This window comes from Erpetoichthys calabaricus, chromosome 4 (genome assembly GCF_900747795.2).
Source record: "Erpetoichthys calabaricus chromosome 4, fErpCal1.3, whole genome shotgun sequence".
NCBI classification, from domain to species: Eukaryota; Metazoa; Chordata; class Cladistia; order Polypteriformes; family Polypteridae; genus Erpetoichthys; species Erpetoichthys calabaricus.
The window spans coordinates 120,311,725-120,332,590 of NC_041397.2; the positions used below are offsets into that span (position 1 = coordinate 120,311,725).

At 37.6% G+C, this 20,866-nt stretch overlaps 1 protein-coding gene across 1 annotated transcript in view; it reads right to left on the reverse strand.

The window, feature by feature from the left end:
- LOC114651130 (cilia- and flagella-associated protein 47-like) overlaps positions 1-6,063 on the reverse strand; it is a 622,279-nt gene extending 616,216 nt beyond the window's left edge. The window contains 2 exon segments of the mRNA XM_051927333.1: positions 2,192-2,346; positions 5,813-6,063. Of these exon segments, the coding sequence (XP_051783293.1) occupies positions 2,192-2,346; positions 5,813-5,962 (305 nt within the window). The 5' untranslated portion in view covers positions 5,963-6,063.
- Between the last annotated feature and the right edge of the window lie 14,803 nt (positions 6,064-20,866).

A 20,866-nucleotide genomic window follows, 5' to 3' on the forward strand; every position in this document is an offset into this window, starting at 1 on the left:
GCATACAGTACCAGCACACGTCCTTAAATTTTGATTGCTATTGCATTGCAACAATCAACGCTTCACCAACACCATTTCATAGTATACTAATAAGTACTAGCCCATCTTCAGAAAAGCATCACGGGGAACCCCCCCCACCATCACCCCTCAACCATTTGATAAATGTGCGTATCAATGCTAGACAGCATATCTCTCTATTATAAAAAAAAATCTTGGGAGGGAGACTAGGGAGACGAGACGTGATCTTCTCGGAAGACAATTTGACGTCCCGCGAGAGACACTTTAATGTCACGCTAGACAAGGCAGTGAGACAAATATGTTGGAGTGCCATAATGTTGGAATTCTTTTGGCAGACACACTTCATGTCCTCCCACTGTTCAGTACCCCTCCCCCACCCCCATTCAGATTGTGAGCAGCAGAGACAAGAAGTGGCAAAAGGACAGCTGCTGTACAGGTTTTTAAAAGATCGACGCACACCACAACAAACAGATCACACAGCTCGCCAGCAGCAGCAGCAGAAAGACAGCAGATGATTCCACAAAATCTCCTTAGCATGCGTTGAAACCCCCAAACAACACAACGTTATACATCCTGCAAGAAAGAGATTTAACCACGCTCATGCCGGAAATAAAGGACAAGTATTGTTTTTACAAAAGTTTTAAAGTAAAAGTGAAAAAAATGCATATGAAACAATTCCCATGAAAATAACAATCTCTTTAAATTGTATATCCGGTAAACCAAACCTGGAGAGGGGGCAAGCAAAGCGAGCAGGGTGCGGAACCCCCTAGTATATTATAATTAAAATATTCATCTATGTAACCATTTTCTGAACCTGCTTTGTCTGTTATGGTGTAGTGGACATTCAAAACAAATCAGCACAATGCAGGAACCAAACAGGGATGAGGAACACTTCTACACACAACTATTTTCACCAACACTGGATAAACAGAGAGTTGCCTTTTACCATTTTGGACATGTATAAAAGAAAACCAGAATCACCGGAGGAGAGAAGAACATGCAATCTGCACAAAGAATGCACAACAGTTGAGGATCAAATAAGAGCTCATTCATTGAGAAGTGGCTACACCATTGTGCTATCAATATAGGTTTACACCAGTGATTCCCAAGTTCAGTCTCATGGGAACCCTGTGGCTGTGGGTTTTTATGCCACCTAATTTAGGTGCATCAGTCATCCTTTTAATGGATCTCATTGTTAAATAAGCTGTCCTTTCTTCTTCCCTTATTTTAAGAAATTCTAAAATATTTAAACACCTGTTAAAACCTTAAAAGTTTGAGTTTCCTTTGCCATTTTCCTTTTAATCCATCCTTTTCTAAATACTGTATCACTGAATGCTAAAGGGGAAAATACCTGAGCGCTATTTTCACTTGTCTGCTTGTTTTTAAGACATATTTCTTAATGAGTAGAGGTTGGAAGCATGCGCTGATACAGTGCGTTGCTGCACCCACCACATGACGAACCACCCAGATTAAGCACTCCACTGGAAACAGTGTGAGGTTTTTTTTTTTTTACGATGGCTGGAGTGCCACTCCTGCCATCAACCCCCAAGTTTTCCCTGTAAGTTGGAGGACCTGCTTGCAGGGCTGGATGCAGATTAATGTCATACCCAGGACGAAGTAATTGCAGGTTAAGGGCCTTGCACAAGGGCCTAACGGAGTAGAGTGACTTCTGGTGTTTACAGGATTCAAACTGTCAACCTTCTGATTGTTGGTGCAGTTCCCTAGCTTCAGAGCCACCACTCTGCCCTTACTTAATGAGTAGACATGTGAAAATGGCACTGAAAGTTATGGTTCCCCTGTAGCATTAAATATTGTCTGTACTCTTACAAATGAAGAAACTACAGAAAATCAGTAAAATAAAGAATAAAATATCAAAAAGAAACAAACATTTGAAGCCATGGAAAGGAATAGAAATAATTATTAATTTGTTAGAAATATTTGCATGCTAAATAACTAAATAACAAGATCAATTAAAATTAAGGATGATGTACTTTTTGTAAAATTATTTGGAATTAATTCCTGCAGTCATTGGGGTTCCTTAAGAATGAACTTGAAAACCACTAGTTTCTATTTTTTAATCTGGTCTTGATAATGAGTCAATAACAATGTATTAGAAAATGTAAAATATTATCTATAGTATCAAACAGGAATTGTTAATTGATGCTGTACTCACGCTAATAGAGGAATCTCAATAACATCTTCATCAGCTAAAAGGATCAACCTGTCTCGGAAATCTTCATCTTTTTCAGGAATATATTCCACAACAGCAGTTAACATGAGACCAGGGGCAATTGGCTTATCTTGATTTGCTACTGACAACTTGAAAAGCTGGTAAAACAGGCAGGAAAATTAGCATCTGACCAATAACTGGTTGGCTTTATCATGCATATGAAACATTTTTTTATTTAGCTATCCAAACAGACTTTTAAAGGGTGAAGTATGATCAAAAGTTCTTATTTCTTTCTTAACAACATTCACAACATCTGATCCTTCTTCCCCAATTAAGCCACTAAATTCATTGCTTAGGCTCATGTTCTCCCCAGCTGGACCACTGCATCTGTCTCCTGGGAAGGGCTCCCAGTAAGTGTTGTGCTACCTCTTCAACTCATCCAGTGAGCCAGCAGCCCAAAAGGTGCATTCTGTGCCTTGTTTAATCCAGATGTTATTAACTGAAATATGGCAAAAAAAAAACCAATGATTGTTCACCTGTGAATTAGGTGGTTTCATTTTGTTTACTTTGTAGCAGCTCACAGCTCATGTCAAGAAATGTCTAGCTACAATAGATTAGAACAGAACTTCTAAAGAATAGCCATTAAACACTAATTGTCCTTTCAATTTATGGTGTTAATACTGATAACAAATTCTGGTCTCATCCTGCACACCATTTTTCACCCTCCAAAAAACAATAAAACCTTAAGGGATGTGCTAAATTACTAAGCTTTCTTATTGTTGATGATTCTAATGTTTATATTGATATTTCTACATGTAAGTGTACCGCTGAATTTTGTACATTTCCTACACACTCTTGTGGTCATATAGTAAACATAGTTTGCACATCTGGCTTTGGGCCCTGCCCATTGATGGTTACAGTCTTCTCCTGGTGCAAACTGACAGTTTTCAGCTCTACGGGTATATTGTTCTGTGAATATCTGTCAAACTGTTAATGAATGTTTTTTGAATGTTTCTGTGGACATCTGTCATATTGTTAATTGATTATTTTTGTTATGTTAACTTTATACTTTTTCAACTGAGTTGTTCAACTTTGTATCCTGTCTTGCTACACTTGTTCTAAACAGTCCTTAGACTGATATTACTAGAATATTTACTGTAGCTGAGCTTATCATTACTTACAAACCAGAGCGCACTTTGAGATTCCAAGGATTAATAAAATAACAGTGGGTGGTCAAGATTTTAGTTAGAGTGCCCCAAAGCTGTGGAATGATCTGCCTGCTAATATAACAGATGATATTTCAGTCTCAGCACTTAAATCACTAGACACACTACTTTAGTGTAGCATACCCTGACTAGAGGTGCTGATTAGCTGTGTATACTGTATTTCTGTTTGTTAGTCATTTATACAGAAACATAAGCATCACAGTATTTTTAAACCATTACTAATCCTCCTCTGTTCTGTTTCTCTTTACGTATCTGGCCATGGAGCTGGTGCCATTACTCTACTGCCAGACTGCTTTCCTACATATGCAAAAAAAATCTCCAATAAAAGTGCATTGGAATCAACAGATGGAAACATTATCTCATCAGATTGGATGGCCAGCACAGACTCCACTACAGAAAACCCAGGTGCGGATAGGCGGCCAGTTGGCCAAGGTCTCCAGGACTGTGACTTTATTTTTGACTTTTTCTTATATAATTTTAATCTCCACTAATGTCAACAGACAATAGTTCATCAATTAATTAATGGACAAATATTGTTGGTTTCCATTTATATTTAATCAGTTCTACCTTGTTCTTTGTGTGTTTTAACAAATTTATCTGTGTGCCAGTTCTGTATTTAGTAATTAGTATAATTTGTACTTGTATTTTAACTGAGAATTGCTCACAGTACTCTGCTCTGCACTCAGTGAAGGGTGCTATACAAAAAATAAGTTGTATTGTATTGTAAGTTGTATGTTAACCTACTTTGTGGGTCACTTTGGATAAAAGCATCTGCTAAGCAAATAAGTGTAAATGTAGACTGGGTGGCTCAATTCATCCTTTTAAAAGGCCATGTAAACCCAAGAAAACATTTAACTTACACTGACATTCAGTTAACTCTTTCTGCTCTCTTACGATAGGACTTGTATCCTCAGACTATACTTTGCTCATCAACTTCTAGTATGCTCTGTTTTATTTGCTTGTTTCTTATAATAACTCAGACTTTTATGTTTCATTTCCTTATCTTTAATTTGCTGTTTAATACTGCGATGCTAGTTTTATCCAGTGTTATTTATTTAGTGTGCTTCTGTTCCTCTTCCACCCTTTTGAAATCTGTGGAGTGCTCTGAGCACAGGGAAAAGGGCTATATAAAGTATTATTATTATTATCATTGTTATCATTATGAAAGGCTTTGATCTCCAGGACTCCAACTTCTAGGTCTATCGGTGCATTGTTTCAAGTAGTCTTTGCTCTTCTTCTGTTTTGGCCTCTTTACCCTCATGTTTTCACACCCCTGGACCTCTTTTACAAGGCATCTTTGAACAGCTCTGTTTGTTTATGTTAACCATTTTGAAATTGCTCTTTTTAACTGTATGCTTAATGTAATCTGCATTTTTGTCTGTATACATCATGTAATTTGCATTGAAACTGTAAGTGTTTTACACCACACTGAGATTGCACTCAGTGAAGACAGCTACACAGAAAATACATTGACATTGACTTAACTTGACTTTTGTAACCCTGTACTCTCTTCCTCTTGGATGGCTGTGGCCGTACTGACCTATATAACTAATGAGCCACTTCAAATTGACTTGACTACTGATTTCATGTATGTTTGGCACTATCCATTTGATTGACTTCTTATGCTCTACTTTAAATTTTGTTTGGTGTTGATTGATAATTGTTAATATTATTATTATTGTTATTTGATTCTTTCTAACCACTCAAATATGCAAAATATTTTTTTTCTTTTTGGTGAGTCATCACAGGTAATAGAATCTAATAAATCATAATAACGATGATAATAATAATAATAATAAAAGTGACTTGCCCAGGATGATACAGTGACTGCTGTGGGGACTAATGTCATACTAATTGCCATGAATTTTTTTAATCTTATCAGACTTTACTGAAAACACTTGTGTAAAATACTTTTCAAATCACGCTATATAGGCAGTTTGTTTCACAATGTCATTATCACTATCTGTCAATCCAATTCTCTTCTTTGGAGGGTGATGATGCCTAACCCTACTTCATGGCTCATTCACCTTGGATAAGACACTATACTCTTTTTCTCATTATTTTTTATGTATTTTATCATGACTAAATTATACATAAAGAAGCATGTACAGCACAAACTGAGTTCTAAGATTAAAAGAATAAAACATCTGAAGTAATGAAAAGGTGAATAATGGCACGATAATAAAGTACAGGATTCAAAACCTACTAAATCTTGCTTAATTTCTATATAATAGTGCTATACATTTATGTTTTCTGTGTTAACAAGTGATTTCATTTTCATTAAGCAGCTTATATTTCTTTTCTCAATTCTTTTCAGTACACTGTTATTTTTAAATACAGCATATTTATTTACACATATATAGCCTTTCTTTTTATTGAGAAGCTACAACACATTTACCTTAGACACAGGTCCGTTTATCCTTAACCTCTTGCTGGTCTTGCTGATATTTTTCACCGTGACGGTGCCTCTGTAAGTGTACCCTACTTTTACGTCCAAAAATTCCAAAAACGGAGGAGAAATCCGAACACCCCACACATCGGCCTCCATTGCAATATACTTTCTTTTTTTTTTTTTTTTGTAAAATTCCCACGTCGTTTTCTGTTTGTTTGCGTCTGTCAACTACCCGATCGCTAGAGTCACTAGGAGTGTGAAGTTGGTAGCGTGTTCTGTTGCTACGCGACAGCAAGTGTGCGTGTTCAAGAAAGAACTCGGAAAACAAGTTTCGTGAAATTAATGCATTCCTTAAAAAGATAAATATCCAAAAAATACTACATTTAAATATTTAAATAATTTTTAATTTTTGAAAAACAAACTTTTATCTACTTTTATGTCCCATATTTTGTGGTACCGCAAAAATACGAAAGTGCAGAACTCAATCCGAAATAATAGTAGTAGTAAAAGCCACTCCGAGCTGAGTAAGCCGGCTCTCTTCATGTCTTACCACTAGATGGTGCGCCACGTGCACGATGTCATTAGAAAGTGAAAGCCCGACTACTCGGGAAGCTTCTCGATTCGTACATAAAAAGCTCATAATATTTTTCGCTAAAAATAAAAAAAAATACAATAAGGCAGTATTTTTAAATCAGCCAAAGCCCATTTTTAATTCTAAACACTACAGGTCAAAGTTATTGAGAAAGTGTATGTCACGTTTACAGCGAGTACTTCTTCTATTACATATTGTTTAAGACCCATCTTAACAAAAACATCTACATGGCTAAGCGGGAGGAAACTAACAGACAACATTATTTAATCAACCCAACTCTAACAGTGTCATCTTGTGTACTACGCCCTCTTAATCACCCTGACAACAGCTTTTGAGGCAGTATTTCTGACAGACACGAGTTTAATAAGCCATCCCATAATACCTGAGTGTTTATTTGCATAATTCTAATATAATTAAGTAATTCTATAAAGTTAAATATAGTAATTCTCAATCTTTGTTTTGGTGGACTCTGTTTGCTAGCAGCGCTTATTACAACCAAAATGTTTTTCAGATGAATTGTTTTTTGCTTTGTGAATGTCTATTCCTGTTCCTGGGAGGCATGGCATGGTGGCATAGTGCTTAGTGCCACTGCAGGATCAGTAAGATGTGCCCGATATTGTCTATGCGGAGTTTGCACTAGTGATGGGCATTTCGATTCACTTTACTGATTCAGTTTTTACAAATTACCTGTTTAAGCGAATCAGTTCTTTTGATTCATTTGATTTGTTTCATTCATTTAGTGTCTGATGTGTGTGGGAATTCTGGCTTGGGGGCGATCCCCTCACTTTGGGATTACATCACAAATATGTAATTTAAAAACGTGTACATTTTTTTGGTATACTTGTAAATATGTATTTTGGTATACTGTAAATATATCATATATTATATATCACATCTATATTATTATATCAATATTATATCAATAATATCAATATTTATTTACAATTAATTATATAAAAATACATTATTATTTAGATATTTAACATGATATTTTATATACCATGTCCTGTTTCCATATGCAAAGCATGGTAAAACATTTAAGATGCACAATTAAAATAAGATGGTTTGGTACAGGATCACAAGTGAATGGGAACTGCACAATTCAGAATGATTTGTTTGCGAATCAAATGGACTGGTTCTCAGGTATCGAAACATACAGACTCACGATTCAGGTGGATCTTGCATATACACTTTAAACATCTGCCACTGTCAGCGAAACGGAAGACGCTGCCAACTTCATGCAGAACATGCACGCACCTTGGCACTCTCAATGTGCTTGATTTAATCGGTTCATTCGTGATGACGATTCAATTCATATGAATTACTGAAAACATTTGTTTAAAAAGAACAAATCGTTTGTGAATCTCCTATCACTAATTTCCACATTCTCCCAGTGTATTATGGGTTTTGCTCTGGGTGGTGCTGAATAAACCTTGCATTATGCTTTTTTACAGGCTGGGAATTGAGATGGCAAGTAAGAAAAGGTCTTAGAAGGATTTTTTCAGTTTTTAAGTAAAGGACGGCCGAGGACATAATACAGTGGCATACCATTAGTCATCCAAAAGGGGTCCTGCTATAACAACAAAAACACATCTAAAACTACATTGCAACACTGAAGAATGGTAAGGCTTACATTTGTGACACATCACTTGTCATTTATTGTGGTTTACATACATTTCCACAATTTTGTCCAAGTCCTATCTTGCTGTTAAGTCCAATTCAATGTCAAGAACAGCTAGTGAAGAGAATGCTTGATGTTGCATGGTAGAATGCAGCCAGTTCCTAATTCCACTCATGCAGAAAAGCTTCTTTCAGTTCTTGAAGCGCCAACTGGGAAAGTAAGAGCTGAATTTATGGGTTTATGGAGGTCTGGATATGTTCCACTGCTAAGTTTATACTGGTATGTCTTTAGAGTGATCCCTGATGGTGAACAGACACAAAACAGAAAAAGGAGCATTCTCATGTGTAGGTCTGCATGTAAAAAGTGTCAGATAGGCATCTTTTATGGTTTCCTTTAGTAATACTGAAGGACTTTGAATGCCAATGGTTGCAATAGTTCTGACATAAACGTTTAAGTACACAGTTATGTTGAATGATAATGTTGAATCAGGTTGTTCAGTGTATATGGTAGTTGTTTGATTTACCAGTTTGGGGCTAGAGAGGGATGTTGAGTAAAGTTTTGAAAATGTCTGCAGGTGTTTCTGGTCTGAGACATAGTATGATATGATATGTTATATGACAACAATGTTTTTGAAAACACATTACAGAATGAATCGATCATTATTAGGATATTGCATATGTATAAAATGTCATAATGACATATGTTGCATTTTGGGAGGCACTGCCCCGCTTGCCTTTCCAAACTCTACCTTTGGAAATGGTGCCAGCTGTAATCCCATAAATATGCTCCTGGCACTCTAGTTTTCCTACCACATCCCCAAAAAACCTGTATTTTATTGGACTGGTAATTCCAAATTGGCCCAATGTGAGTGTGGATATGTTTATCTGCAATTGACTGGCACCCTTGCCCAAGGTGTTTATTAACCTACAATACATGGGGTCAAACTCAAAACCAGGAGACCTGCAGTAACTGGGGGGTTTCTTTCTAGCCACTTTCTTAATTAGTCACCATTTGCTGCTGCCAATACAGCATCCTTCTTTTGCATTAATTTTAAGTGACTTGCTTGAATCAGAAGCCTTGTTTATAGCAGCCACACAATAATGAGATGCAAAGCTAGTCAACTGCCAATTCGCTAATTTGATCCCATTTGCATGTATGTGTCCAGCATGCAATAATCTGTCTACATAAATATTTGAAAAAATAGAAGTGAATGTCTGAGAAATATTGATCTGTTATGGTCCACAGGATATTCCGATATACTGTAGCAGTCAGAAAAAAGAAAATCAGTAGTATGTTGTCAACAGTAATGCAGAGCAAGAACACTAACAAGCCAACAGATTTCATTAACAGCAAGAATTGGCTTCTAATTAAGACATTTGTTGGAATGAAAATGGAGCAAATCTAACCTGTCTGGTCCCAACTCACAGAATAGCTACTGTAGCACAGATTGCTGAAGAAATTAATGCTGGCAATGAGAGGAAAGTGTAACCACAGACTGGTCAGAGTGCCCATGCTGACCCTTGTCCACCACTGAGAGCATCTACAATGGGCATGTAAGCATCAGAAACAGAAACTGCACTTTCAGGTGAGTAAGGTTAAACCGAATTGCTATAATGCAGAAATTCTCTACCAAAATTACTCTGACCCATGCAACAAACCCTTCTTGTAGTTTTTAATGCCCCCTTCTCCAGAATTTAAACAGGACAAACACACTTTTTCTGGAAATGCATTTAAGATGCTGAACTGTCTGCAAAGACGTTCACAGTCTTGTGTCTTGAATTGTTTGTGCAGACAGACTTCCATTAGACAATGACAGACTGATCAGCATAAACCTCAGGGATAGGGAGGCATTTCTGCCAGTGGATGTAGTGAATTATGGAGTGTCTTTCACTGTGGCACTCAGTGATGAAAACTGTTGTCTAGTGTAGAAAGTAAAATGGAGACCAGGTGTGCTTTGGCCTTTCTCTCAGTGCTAAAATTGTACAGCCTCAACCTAGGCAATCTGGAAACAGAGCATCATGCAATCACCTTCTATGACTGGAAATTTAAAGAGGATGAGAAAGTAGAATCATTCTGAACAAAGGCTCTAAAGTACAAAGACAACAATGCATAAAACAGCTTGCTCTTTTTACCCTTTCTCTGATGATAGCCATGACTCTTAACAATGCAGATGTGGAGGCGGTCTACTTTCAGATGATCCCCTTTAAATCCAAACTATGTAATCAAATGGGATAGGAAACTCTTAACAGCATCCTTCATATTAAATATGTCCAGAGAAGCACTGGGATCTGCTGTTAAGGAGTTCAAACCAAGTAATGAGATGACCCAGAAGTTCATTGTATGGATATATCATCTTAACAAAGCAGAGGACAACACTGACAATGATGATCCTCTTTAAGTAGGTCTCAGTATTTTTGTAAAATTATCACAGCACTTTCTGTAAAAATAATTATTTTTACTATATACTTGATATGCACATTTATTTATTTATTTCCAGAAGATGCATTAAGAAAAAAGAGCAGCAGGATTCCAGAATAATTCAAAGTCTAAAAACTTAGCCTAAAGCAGAAAATGTATGCATTGTGGTACATACTCTGGTAAAAGAATTTAGATTTCAGTTTACATCACTTAATTTAAAATTTCATTTGCATTTGGCCAGAATGATATCATCTGGTATATCTTATTTTTGGACAGAATTTATGTGATCAAAGATTATGTAGATTTCTTGTTATGTAGATATATTACATACTGTATCTCTCTTTCTCTATCAAATTCTTTGTGGTGTTATATTCATCAATTAAGTATCCAAGATTTTTGTGTAAAATGTGCTATAAAGGGCATTATTTAGTTTATGGCAAGCCATTAAGTTCCATCCATCCATTTTCCAACCCGCTGAATCCGAACACAGGGTCACGGGGGTCTGCTGGAGCTAATCCCAGCCAACACAGGGCACAAGGCAGGATCCAATCCTGGGCAGGGTGCCAACCCACCGCAGGACACACACAAACACACCCACACACCAAGCACACACTAGGGCCAATTTAGAATCGCCAATCCACCTAACCTGCATGTCTTTGGACTGTGGGAGGAAACCCACGCAGACACAGGGAGAACATGCAAACTCCATGCAGGGAGGACCCGGGAAGTGAACCCAGGTCCCCAGGTCTCCCAACTGCGAGGCAGCAGCGCTACCCACTGCGCCACTGCGCCGCCCTTAGCCATTAAGTTATTTACTGTATTTTGAATTATACCAAAAAAGTGACACTAACAAAACAAAATGATAAATTAAAAAGTGAGAACCATGCCTCCTGTATTTCAATTACAGTTTTATGCATGTAACATTTAGAAGAAGCACTCATAATGTGGCAAACATGGGTCAGTCTTGGACAATCTGAATTCCATGTAAAAATTAATAACTGAAGTCTTGTATATGTGGCTTATTTTTGGGCTTACTTTCTTCACCTCACTTTACAAACTGGGCTTATTTTGTTTTTTTTTTTTCTTGGATGACGTTGCTCGTTTGTCTAGTGAGACCTGGCAACACTGAAAGTGACGTGAGGCTCAAAGTAGACATGCCTAGCAAGTTTCCTCTTTTGGTTCACATAGTACTCCCTATTCTGTTGGCTTCTTCTTACTCTGTGCAATGTGGTACAAAATATACAGTATTCAAATCTGTGGGGGAGTTGTCTCCTATGGATTGTTCATTGTGCTTGTATACAGTACATATGGAGTTGGAGATGACAGGCAGTTGGTAGTGAAATATATCCAATACTTTAGAGAACTGGGGTGTCTCCTTGGTAGTCAGACTACTATGTACTGCTACGCTATGGTTCACAAAGTAGAAACAATGAAGGGCTAGGCCAGCATACCAGCTCACTTCAAGCCCTGGGAAAAGCACAAGACTGGAACCACAGCCTGCCTTGTTAAGTTTAAACAGTTGCACAACTCAGTAACGGATTCCCCTGCTGACAGAATATACAGGAGGTGCCCACTGCAGTGCTTTATAGTGGGCCGCTACCGGTGTACCCCATATTCTACCCCAAACCTGATTGAATGTTAGTGTAGCGTCGTGTTCTGAACACCAGCAGGTCAACAAATATGTTAACGTGCAAAAGTAATAAAGAAAGGCGAGAAGGAGCAAGGAGCAAGACTCAGAGTAAAACAGATTACCGCCAGTAATTTGGTTCCACTTCAGACTCTGGGACATTATACATAGTTCACAATATTATTTCTTTTCACCTGATTTCTTCTGTACAATTCTTAAAATATTTAATTCTTTGTACATCCCACTTGAATATTCAACCTGTAAAAGTCAATGTTACTGTATATGTAATAAAGGAAATCATGATTCAGTATATATTGCTTTTCATCTAAACCCTCCAAAAAATTCTGATGTTAGAAGATTACAGATCAAAGCATTACAGTGATCCCTTGCTATATCACGCTTCGCCTTTCGCGGCTTCACTCTATCGCGGATTTTATATGTAAGGCATATTTAAATATATATCGCGGATTTTTTGCTGCTTCGCGGATTTCTGAGGACAATGGGTCTTTTAATTTCTGGTACATGCTTCCTCAGTTGGTTTGCCCAGTTGATTTCATACAAGGGACGCTATTGGCAGATGGCTGAGAAGCTACCCAACTTACTTTTCTTTTCTCTCTCTCTTGCGCTGACTATCTGTGATCCTGACGTAGGGGGGTGTGAGCAGGGGGGCTGTTCGCACACCTAGACGATACGGAGGCTCGTCTAAAAATGCTGAAAGATTATCTTCACGTTCCTACCTTCTGTGTGCAGCTTTTAAGTATGCTGCACGGTGCTTCGCATACTTAAAAGCTCAAAGGGCACGTATTGATTTTTGACTTTGTTTCTCTCTATCTCTCACTGCTCCTGACGGAGGGGGTGTGAGCTGCCGCCTTCAACAGCTTTGTACCTGCGGTGCTTCGCATACTTAAGAGCCAAACAGCCCTATTGATTTGTTTGCTTTCCTCTCTGTTTCCTTTGAAGAGGAAGATATGTTTGCATTCTTTTAATTGTGAGACAGAACTGTCATCTCTGTCTTGTCATGGAGCACAGTTTAAACTTTTGAAAAAGAGACAAATATTTGTTTGCAGTGTTTGAATAACGTTCCTGTCTCTCTACAACCTCCTGTGTTTCTACGCAAATCTGTGACCCAAGCATGACAATATAAAAATAACCATATAAACATATGGTTTCTACTTCGCGGATTTTCTTATTTCGCGGGTGGCTCTGGAACGCAACCCCCGTGATGGAGGAGGGATTACTGTACATTCAATTCTGTTTGACGTTACCATTTTTACAGGATGTGCTACTGAGTGAAATTATATTTATTCCCAAATTCCCAAATTTCCTACTAATTTCCTGTTTGAATTCAATTTCTGTAAAATTGTATTGTTCCAATGACCATCAACAAAGCCTAAGACAGTCATTAGGAAAAGCAGGAATTGGTCTTTGGCATGAATGTTTTAATCTTGGGCAATTGTATGTAGCATGTTCAAGAGCAAGGAGCTCCATTGAACTAATGATAATAAACCCTGGCTAAAAATAACAATATAATTTATAGAAAAGTACTCAGTTAGTTAGTTGCATAGTACTTCTGATACATCTGATTAACAATACTGTAACCAAGATCCATTGTCTTAGGAAAATTCCCGGTGAAACAGGGTAACACAACTAGTTGGTTACTAATTAAGAAAGTGGCTGAAATGAAAACCTGCAGCCACTGTGGCCCCCCAGGATCTGTTATACTCTGTACTGCCTTAAAAGGCTTCAGCTTCAACCGGTTTATGGAATGTATTAACACATTTCTCTTCTCTGTTATATTAGAAAAACCTTAGGGACAATGCTTTTCCACAGTCCAAATTCAGTTGGTAAATGAATAGAGAAACACATTCTTTTGCCACGTACTGCACTCAGGACTTGTTTGATCTATGGCATGGGTTTCCATCTTTGGCATGTACTGTGAAAAATGACAAGGTTACACATAAGAAGAAATGGGGTGCCACATGTAGCCCTATTTATTAGCCATTGCAAGGCTAGATGGAATGAAAGTCTTCTGCACACTCCAGCAGTTAGTCCACAAATGACAATGACATTGCAAGATATTATTTTGGCAAAGATGGACTGAGTGTAATGAAAGGTACTGCTAAGAATCTTCTTTGGGGTTAATCTCTTCCTTAAAATTTTTCTCCATAAGAATTTGCCAATCTTGTTAGTTAAGTGATGCAGATTTTTCATCCCAGCCACACCACTTTCACTGGAGTTCACTATCTGATATAGTCGAGAAGGTAGCAAATTGGATACCCATCAAACTTTGGATGTGCCTTGATATTTAAGTTGTAAAGATGAGACAAGAAACACCTTTGGTGGAGTGTAATGCCCACAATGAACTGACTCAAGTAATGCCAAGTCTGCAAACACAGCTTTCACTCCACAAGTACAGGGCTCAATTGCAAATACCAGGAGCCCAGGAACCCTATAAGAAAACACTTCCATAAGATACTATGGGGTACATGATCAAATGTTTTCCATGCCCACAAAGCACATGTTGACTGAATTGGCAAATTCTGTTGGACCCCTTAAAAATCTGTACAAGGTTAAGGAGATGGTCCAGTGTTCTATAGGAAATGGAGTCCACATTACTAAATCTGAAGTTTGATTGTTGGACTGAGTTGGACTAAGTCTCCTTTCCAGAACCCTGGCAGAAGGTTTCTCAGGGTGATTATGCAGGAACTGGAACAAACCACTTTTTTAATTCAGTGTGTTCATTAAGTAAATAATAAACTGAAGTAAAGCTAGCTGGTTATTTGACATTTTTCCACTTCAGGCCCCATATCATCAAAGACAAAATAATGAAGTAATTGAAACAAATGATGTATATTAAAAATGTACATTTACTTACATGCACTCCTTTTTTATAAAATACCTTTTTATGATAGAAAATGGCTTCAAAGAAAGTTGATATAAAATTTACATATACAGTAATCAACACAAAAACATATAACCTTGTGAATGTACTCATAGCCTATGCATTTTTTGTTCATGTAGCTATTTTTAATTTTGTTTTAATAAAATATGAAGGAAACAAATGGCAAGTCTACCATTGTTAAAACTAAAGCATATCAATGTACAGAACACCATTAGTAATTTACATATTTTTTATTATACTAAGAAAGAAAAACATCCCGACCTCCATATAAATCATTGAATACAAGTACCAAGACTTCCACAAATGTTATACTTGAGCACACATATACGTCTAAGTGAATGCAACCCAAAATTATATATAGTTTTTATGTTACTTTACCCCATTTCGTCTGTATTGATGGCAGTGAAATTTCTTCATCAAAGTTTTCATGGAGAAACAAGACTGAGCATTTAAATTGAAGACAGGTTTATTAACCAATAAATGAGAGGGAGACATGGGTCTTCAATTCAAAAGTGTCATCCCATGTGAACAGGTTTTCCTGTTTGTGGACTACTTTTATTTTACAGAGGTATTTATTTAATAATACTTTAACAAGAAATGTATGCGTTTTTCGTGTTGTGAGTATACAACTGGATGACTTGACATGTGGATTTTTCAAGGACATTTTTGATAATGTTTGCTGTTGACCACTGTTGCTTACCATAGGCTCCCATGCAGTTAAACACTTCATTTTCTCTGTTCTCCATGACAAAATAAGATTAAAATTTTTCTTGTCCATCACCAGAACCCACATGGGTAAGTCACATAAAAACTATAATTTTTAGATGGAGTATCCTTTAAATAATTGTGCATAATTTGATTATGATGTTGTATCTCCAAGTATCAAACAAGTGTAAAGCCATGATGCGTTTCTCAGGTGCTACCATGCTTTTATCAAGGCCAGACAAAAAAGGGCCCTAGAATAGAATAAATATATTCTTACATCTCTTGAAAATGTAACATCTTCCACATGCTTAAAATAGCATACATTACAGATGTTAAACTTTACAGATCTAATTTTCCCCAGATCATCAAAGATACTTCAAACATTGCCAGAAACATTTTTGATGACAAGCAGTTAAAGATCATCATCATCTATCCATCCGGATGGAAAACACTAAGGTTACATCCTATGCGTTCGGTTTGAAAAGCCACTTAGATGACAGAACCAAACTGCATTTCTTGCACATACTCATACAAACATGAATAGAAATTTTGGTCTAATTTTACTTAAGATCATAAGATGAATCTTTAATAGAATGGAAAATATCAACATCAATCTATAAACTGCAGATCTTTTGCAAAGTATCGTGCCTACTGTTTGGATGTTGGAGGAATTTAAAGAAAGTTATTCATTTGTAAACATACTGGCCGTTTGTCTGGGTTTTCCAAGAAGACTGGCCTAATTAAGCTATTTCTGAAACTTGTAAACAGTATACAATAGTCACCAAATATTTGTATGACTAAGAAAGATTATTAATGCAAACGTTGATGCACTATAGCTGCTTTTGGATTTTGAAACTGCAACCATGTTTTGCATTCATTTTCTAGACATTTTCTAGACAAATACATTCATTGTTGTACCTTACATGTCAATCTCTTCATAATTTTTAACTGACTTCCATTTATCTTTGAATTTCTTTCCTTACCTGCAGCAGACATATCCAGTTTCTTTGCTTTGAATCTTATTGCTATGACTACTCAAAGTCTTAATGCTGTTATTGTTTATAAATGTGTTTCATTTGCTTTATGGATGTTTTTCTTATTTTAGCTTCCTCTTCCACATTATTATGGCTTTCTAAGGCATCACCTTTTCCAGTTACCCATTGTGGCTACGGAGTTCTCTTTCTATTCCTGATTTAGGTTAAATTTGACTGAGCCACATGTAAATGCATATTTGTCCACCATCCGTTCAACTATAACACCAGTAGGGTGCAGCGCCATAAATCTCTACATGTACATACATAATTTCTGATTCTCTGGTTGTTGTAAGCAATAGGGTTTAAAAACAGAAGGAATAGCAAGCTAAAATGTCTGGGCTGTTTAAAATTCTGAACTGGTGAGAAAAGCTGAAAAAAGGGGTCCACTGATGTTAGGGTTTACCTATCTCTCCATCCTGACTTTTAGAGATATTAATTATCTTTTATTTCCTTCTCTTCCTGCTTCTATATTTTATACCTATTTTCATGTTTTCTGCTTTGTTAATTTCCCTATTTTTCATTTAGTAGGTTCTCCTTATCTTTATCTGTTTCAGCTAAGAGGGATGGCGGCCCCCCCAATTACCCAGATGAGTGAGAGTGACAAATGTTTCATTTTTTCGCTGCCCCATTTAAAGGCTCATTGTTTTTGGTGCTAGGATTGTGTCTTTGTTTTGTATCATTTTTCATTTTTTTGTGAATTCAATTAATTTACCCCTTTTCCTGTTTGTTCCTAGCTTTTGTTTATTGAATGCTTGTAATTTTTCCCCTGTTCCCCTTTCCCACTAACTGGTGACCTGAAGAAGCCTTAGCATTAGTTCTTTCTGTTCTTGTTTTTTTGCTCCCTCTTTGTGCTTATTATTTTGTTTAGTTTGTTGTCTATTGACTGTATTTATTTTGGATTTTTCTAGCTGCTGAATGTTTGCTTTTGTTACAGAATTTTAATTCATTACTTAGCAGATTATCTGATGTAATGTGGAACTGATGTACCTCAGGTAAGTGAAAAACCGCATACAATTAGATTTTGGGCATTTATATTTAAATACTGTAACTAAAGAATATGTTTTGTTTTAATTCAATCGAAGTGTGTTTCTTCACAATAATGGTACTACATACTTTGCCACATGAAGTTATATTTTAAAGTAAAGGCATGTTTTTCTCATTTTTTTTAAATTTATCAAGTCCAAAGATGCAGAACAAAAGCCCTACAACTTGTCAAATATGTCCACTTGTAAAGCCACAATTGTTATCAAGCTATTCATCACCTCTTGAGATTGTAGACATTTTGTAAAACAGCATATCCGCATCATTTTAGGATGCAAATAAAAGCTAAACATTTTTGTGAATTTTCAGAGCCATTTTATACGACTAGCTATGTGCTTTACTCATACTGCTCGTCACACTCCACAGTAGACCTTTCAGGCTCAGGGTTGGTGTTTCCTCCTGCTGGATACTTTTCATCTTGAAAAATCATCTTCATGCAATTTTATAGACTTTAATGAACGTTGATGCCTAGATGTGAATTTCTGTCTCTTTCTGTAAACAACTATACAATATTCACTGAAAGTGTGTCGGACTTACAATCACTACATGTAGTGAAGATGACCATAGACAAATTGTAAAAACTGGTGGAGTTCTAGTTATATCAGTCATGGATTGCAGAAAGCATCTGCAGCAGGGAGGCAAATGTGGGTACATAGATATTGCTGCTGGATTTCAAATTAAGACGAGAACAGCAGTAGCAGCAGTTTTCAGTAATGGTATACTGATTATTAAAAAGTAATTTAAAAAACTGCATTGAATCACGACTCAGAACTTTGTCATCATATTATGGCCTTAAGAAAATGTCTACTGAATTGAAGATTGAAAGTTTACTACCGGTAATTACTTTTATTCTTTAGAATACGTTGTCCTCAGTTGTTCTTTTATAGCCCTCCTCGGCAAGAGTCGACTCAACTGCTCTTTTAAATTCAACAAATGGTTTGCGGTGCTTCAAGCTGTTTCATCACAGCATTATCTCTATCAACATAATCTGATTTTTTCATTTCCCCAGAATTATTTTATTGTGCATTCACATGAAATCCCACAGAAACTGCATAATGCTGAATGTTGCTTGGCACTGTGCTCTTACTATGAACAGGTAGGTGGCCTTGGCACTTTCAAATATCGTACCATACCAGGAAATACTACTATGCTTCCAGATCCAGACCCAGTGAACGTCTGGCTTTAAGGCTCCACAAATTTGATTAATTTGCTACAATTTTAGGGTCATTAAAACCAAGCAGGGGTCTCTTACTATAACCTAGACAAAATCAATAATTGTTTTTTTTTTTCCAGTTCTACTCCAATCTGTTCTATTTATCCTACCCCCTGGTCTATCTAATGTGGACAACCTTTCTGAACGTCTTTTCCTTCCCAGAGCATTTGGGAGTCCGAAGCCTCTTCCCTTGATATTCTAATTCACTTATCAAAATAAAAGAGGCCCTAGACTCCATGAGTTTTGGAAATCTCCAGGCCTGATGCATTTCCTGCCTAAAATCTTCTCTGCCTTTTGGAAGCAGCTCTCAGGCCCACTCTTCCACATGTTTAATTCTGCCCTGTTTTCCCCACCCACTTCAACCCTTCATTTAATTTGTCTCTGATTACTCTATTACTTAAACAAGGGTAAGGGTTTGCTCCAGTTTTTCTGTCCATTATCACTGATGAATTTTAATATCAAGCTGCAATCAAAGGGTGCATGCTCATCAGCTGCAGACAGCGATTTCTAACTGACTGATTCGGACCGAACTGGTTTTGTCAAGTCCTATCATGAAGCTGACAATGTTTGCTGCCTGTTGCAAGTCCTACATATTGCTCCTACCCTTTGCCTGCCTGCTGCTATGATTCCCTAGAAACAGAAAAGGCAGGATGAATTGTGGACAGTCCTGACTAGAATGGACTTCAGCCCTGCCCTTATTAGCATGGTTCAGATCCATTGTTCCTCACCCTTTCTAAATCTTCTTACTAATGTCAACATTTCACCCCTTTTCTTGTATTTTAAGAAGTCAGACAGGGCTGTCCACTTTCCCTGCTTCTCTTTATTTTCTCATTAAAAGCCAATGGCAGTTTCTCTCTGCAGTGTTGACAATATTATTCCCATATGGATTTAAGGTATACCCCCAAATGTTTCTTTGGATTGTGATATTTGCCCGACATCACTAGTCGGAGACCACATCTTTATCCAAAATACTTGTTTATTTTCTTCTCCACAACACAACTCACAGTCCCGCACAACAACACAGTGCCTCTAGCCCCAGTCACCCTTCTCCCGGGCATTCTCTTCTTCGTCCCTGGGCCACCTGTCCTCTCTCTCCAGGAGCTTCGTCTTGCTCCTGCTCCCGACTCCAGCTCATCGACAGGAGGGAGGCGGCCCCTTTTATCCTCACCCGGATGAGCTCCAGGTGCTCTACCTGACGTCACGTCCTGGTGTGGCAGAAGCATCAGGAGAGCACCCAGAAGCACTCCGAGTAACCCTGAAGGGATCGTCCTCCATGGGTGTGGCAGAAGTAAATAAGTCCCGGGCTCCATGAGGCTCTGGGCGCCCCCTGGCGGTGGATATGGGCATCCACAGACTTGAGCCTCCCTGCCTCCCCTTCCGTGGCCCTCTTCTGCTCCAGGGCGGTTTGCCCCCTCGTGGCCCGGAGGACAAATATGCCACCTCTCGGTCCCTCCAGGTATCCCAGCCGGGTCTGACCCCCAGCCATGTACGACAGGATACTAAAAATACTTTATGTCAATAATGTTCCTCCCCATGATCTCAACCTGTTTAACACCTATGAAACCCTGCCTATAACATTAACTTGTTTAAATCTGTTTTTTTTTCAACTAAATTCTACATTTCACTCACTTATTCCTTAAGGAGGGTCTTTCAGATACCTGGGATTGGAAATCTATGCCACGGTTCAAGGAGCTTATACCTTCCAACATTCATGCATTTTGCAGGGTGTCAAAAGCCTCCTTTTCTGCTTGGTCTCACCTCTTTCCTTCTGTTCAGACTGTCAATTCTTAAAATTAATTTGCTCTCTAGAATTAATTCTTTGGTGCAGGGTAGCGCTGCCCGCCTCGAAGTTAGGAGACCTGGGTTCACTTCCCAGGTCTCCTTGCATGGAGTTTGCATGTTCTCCC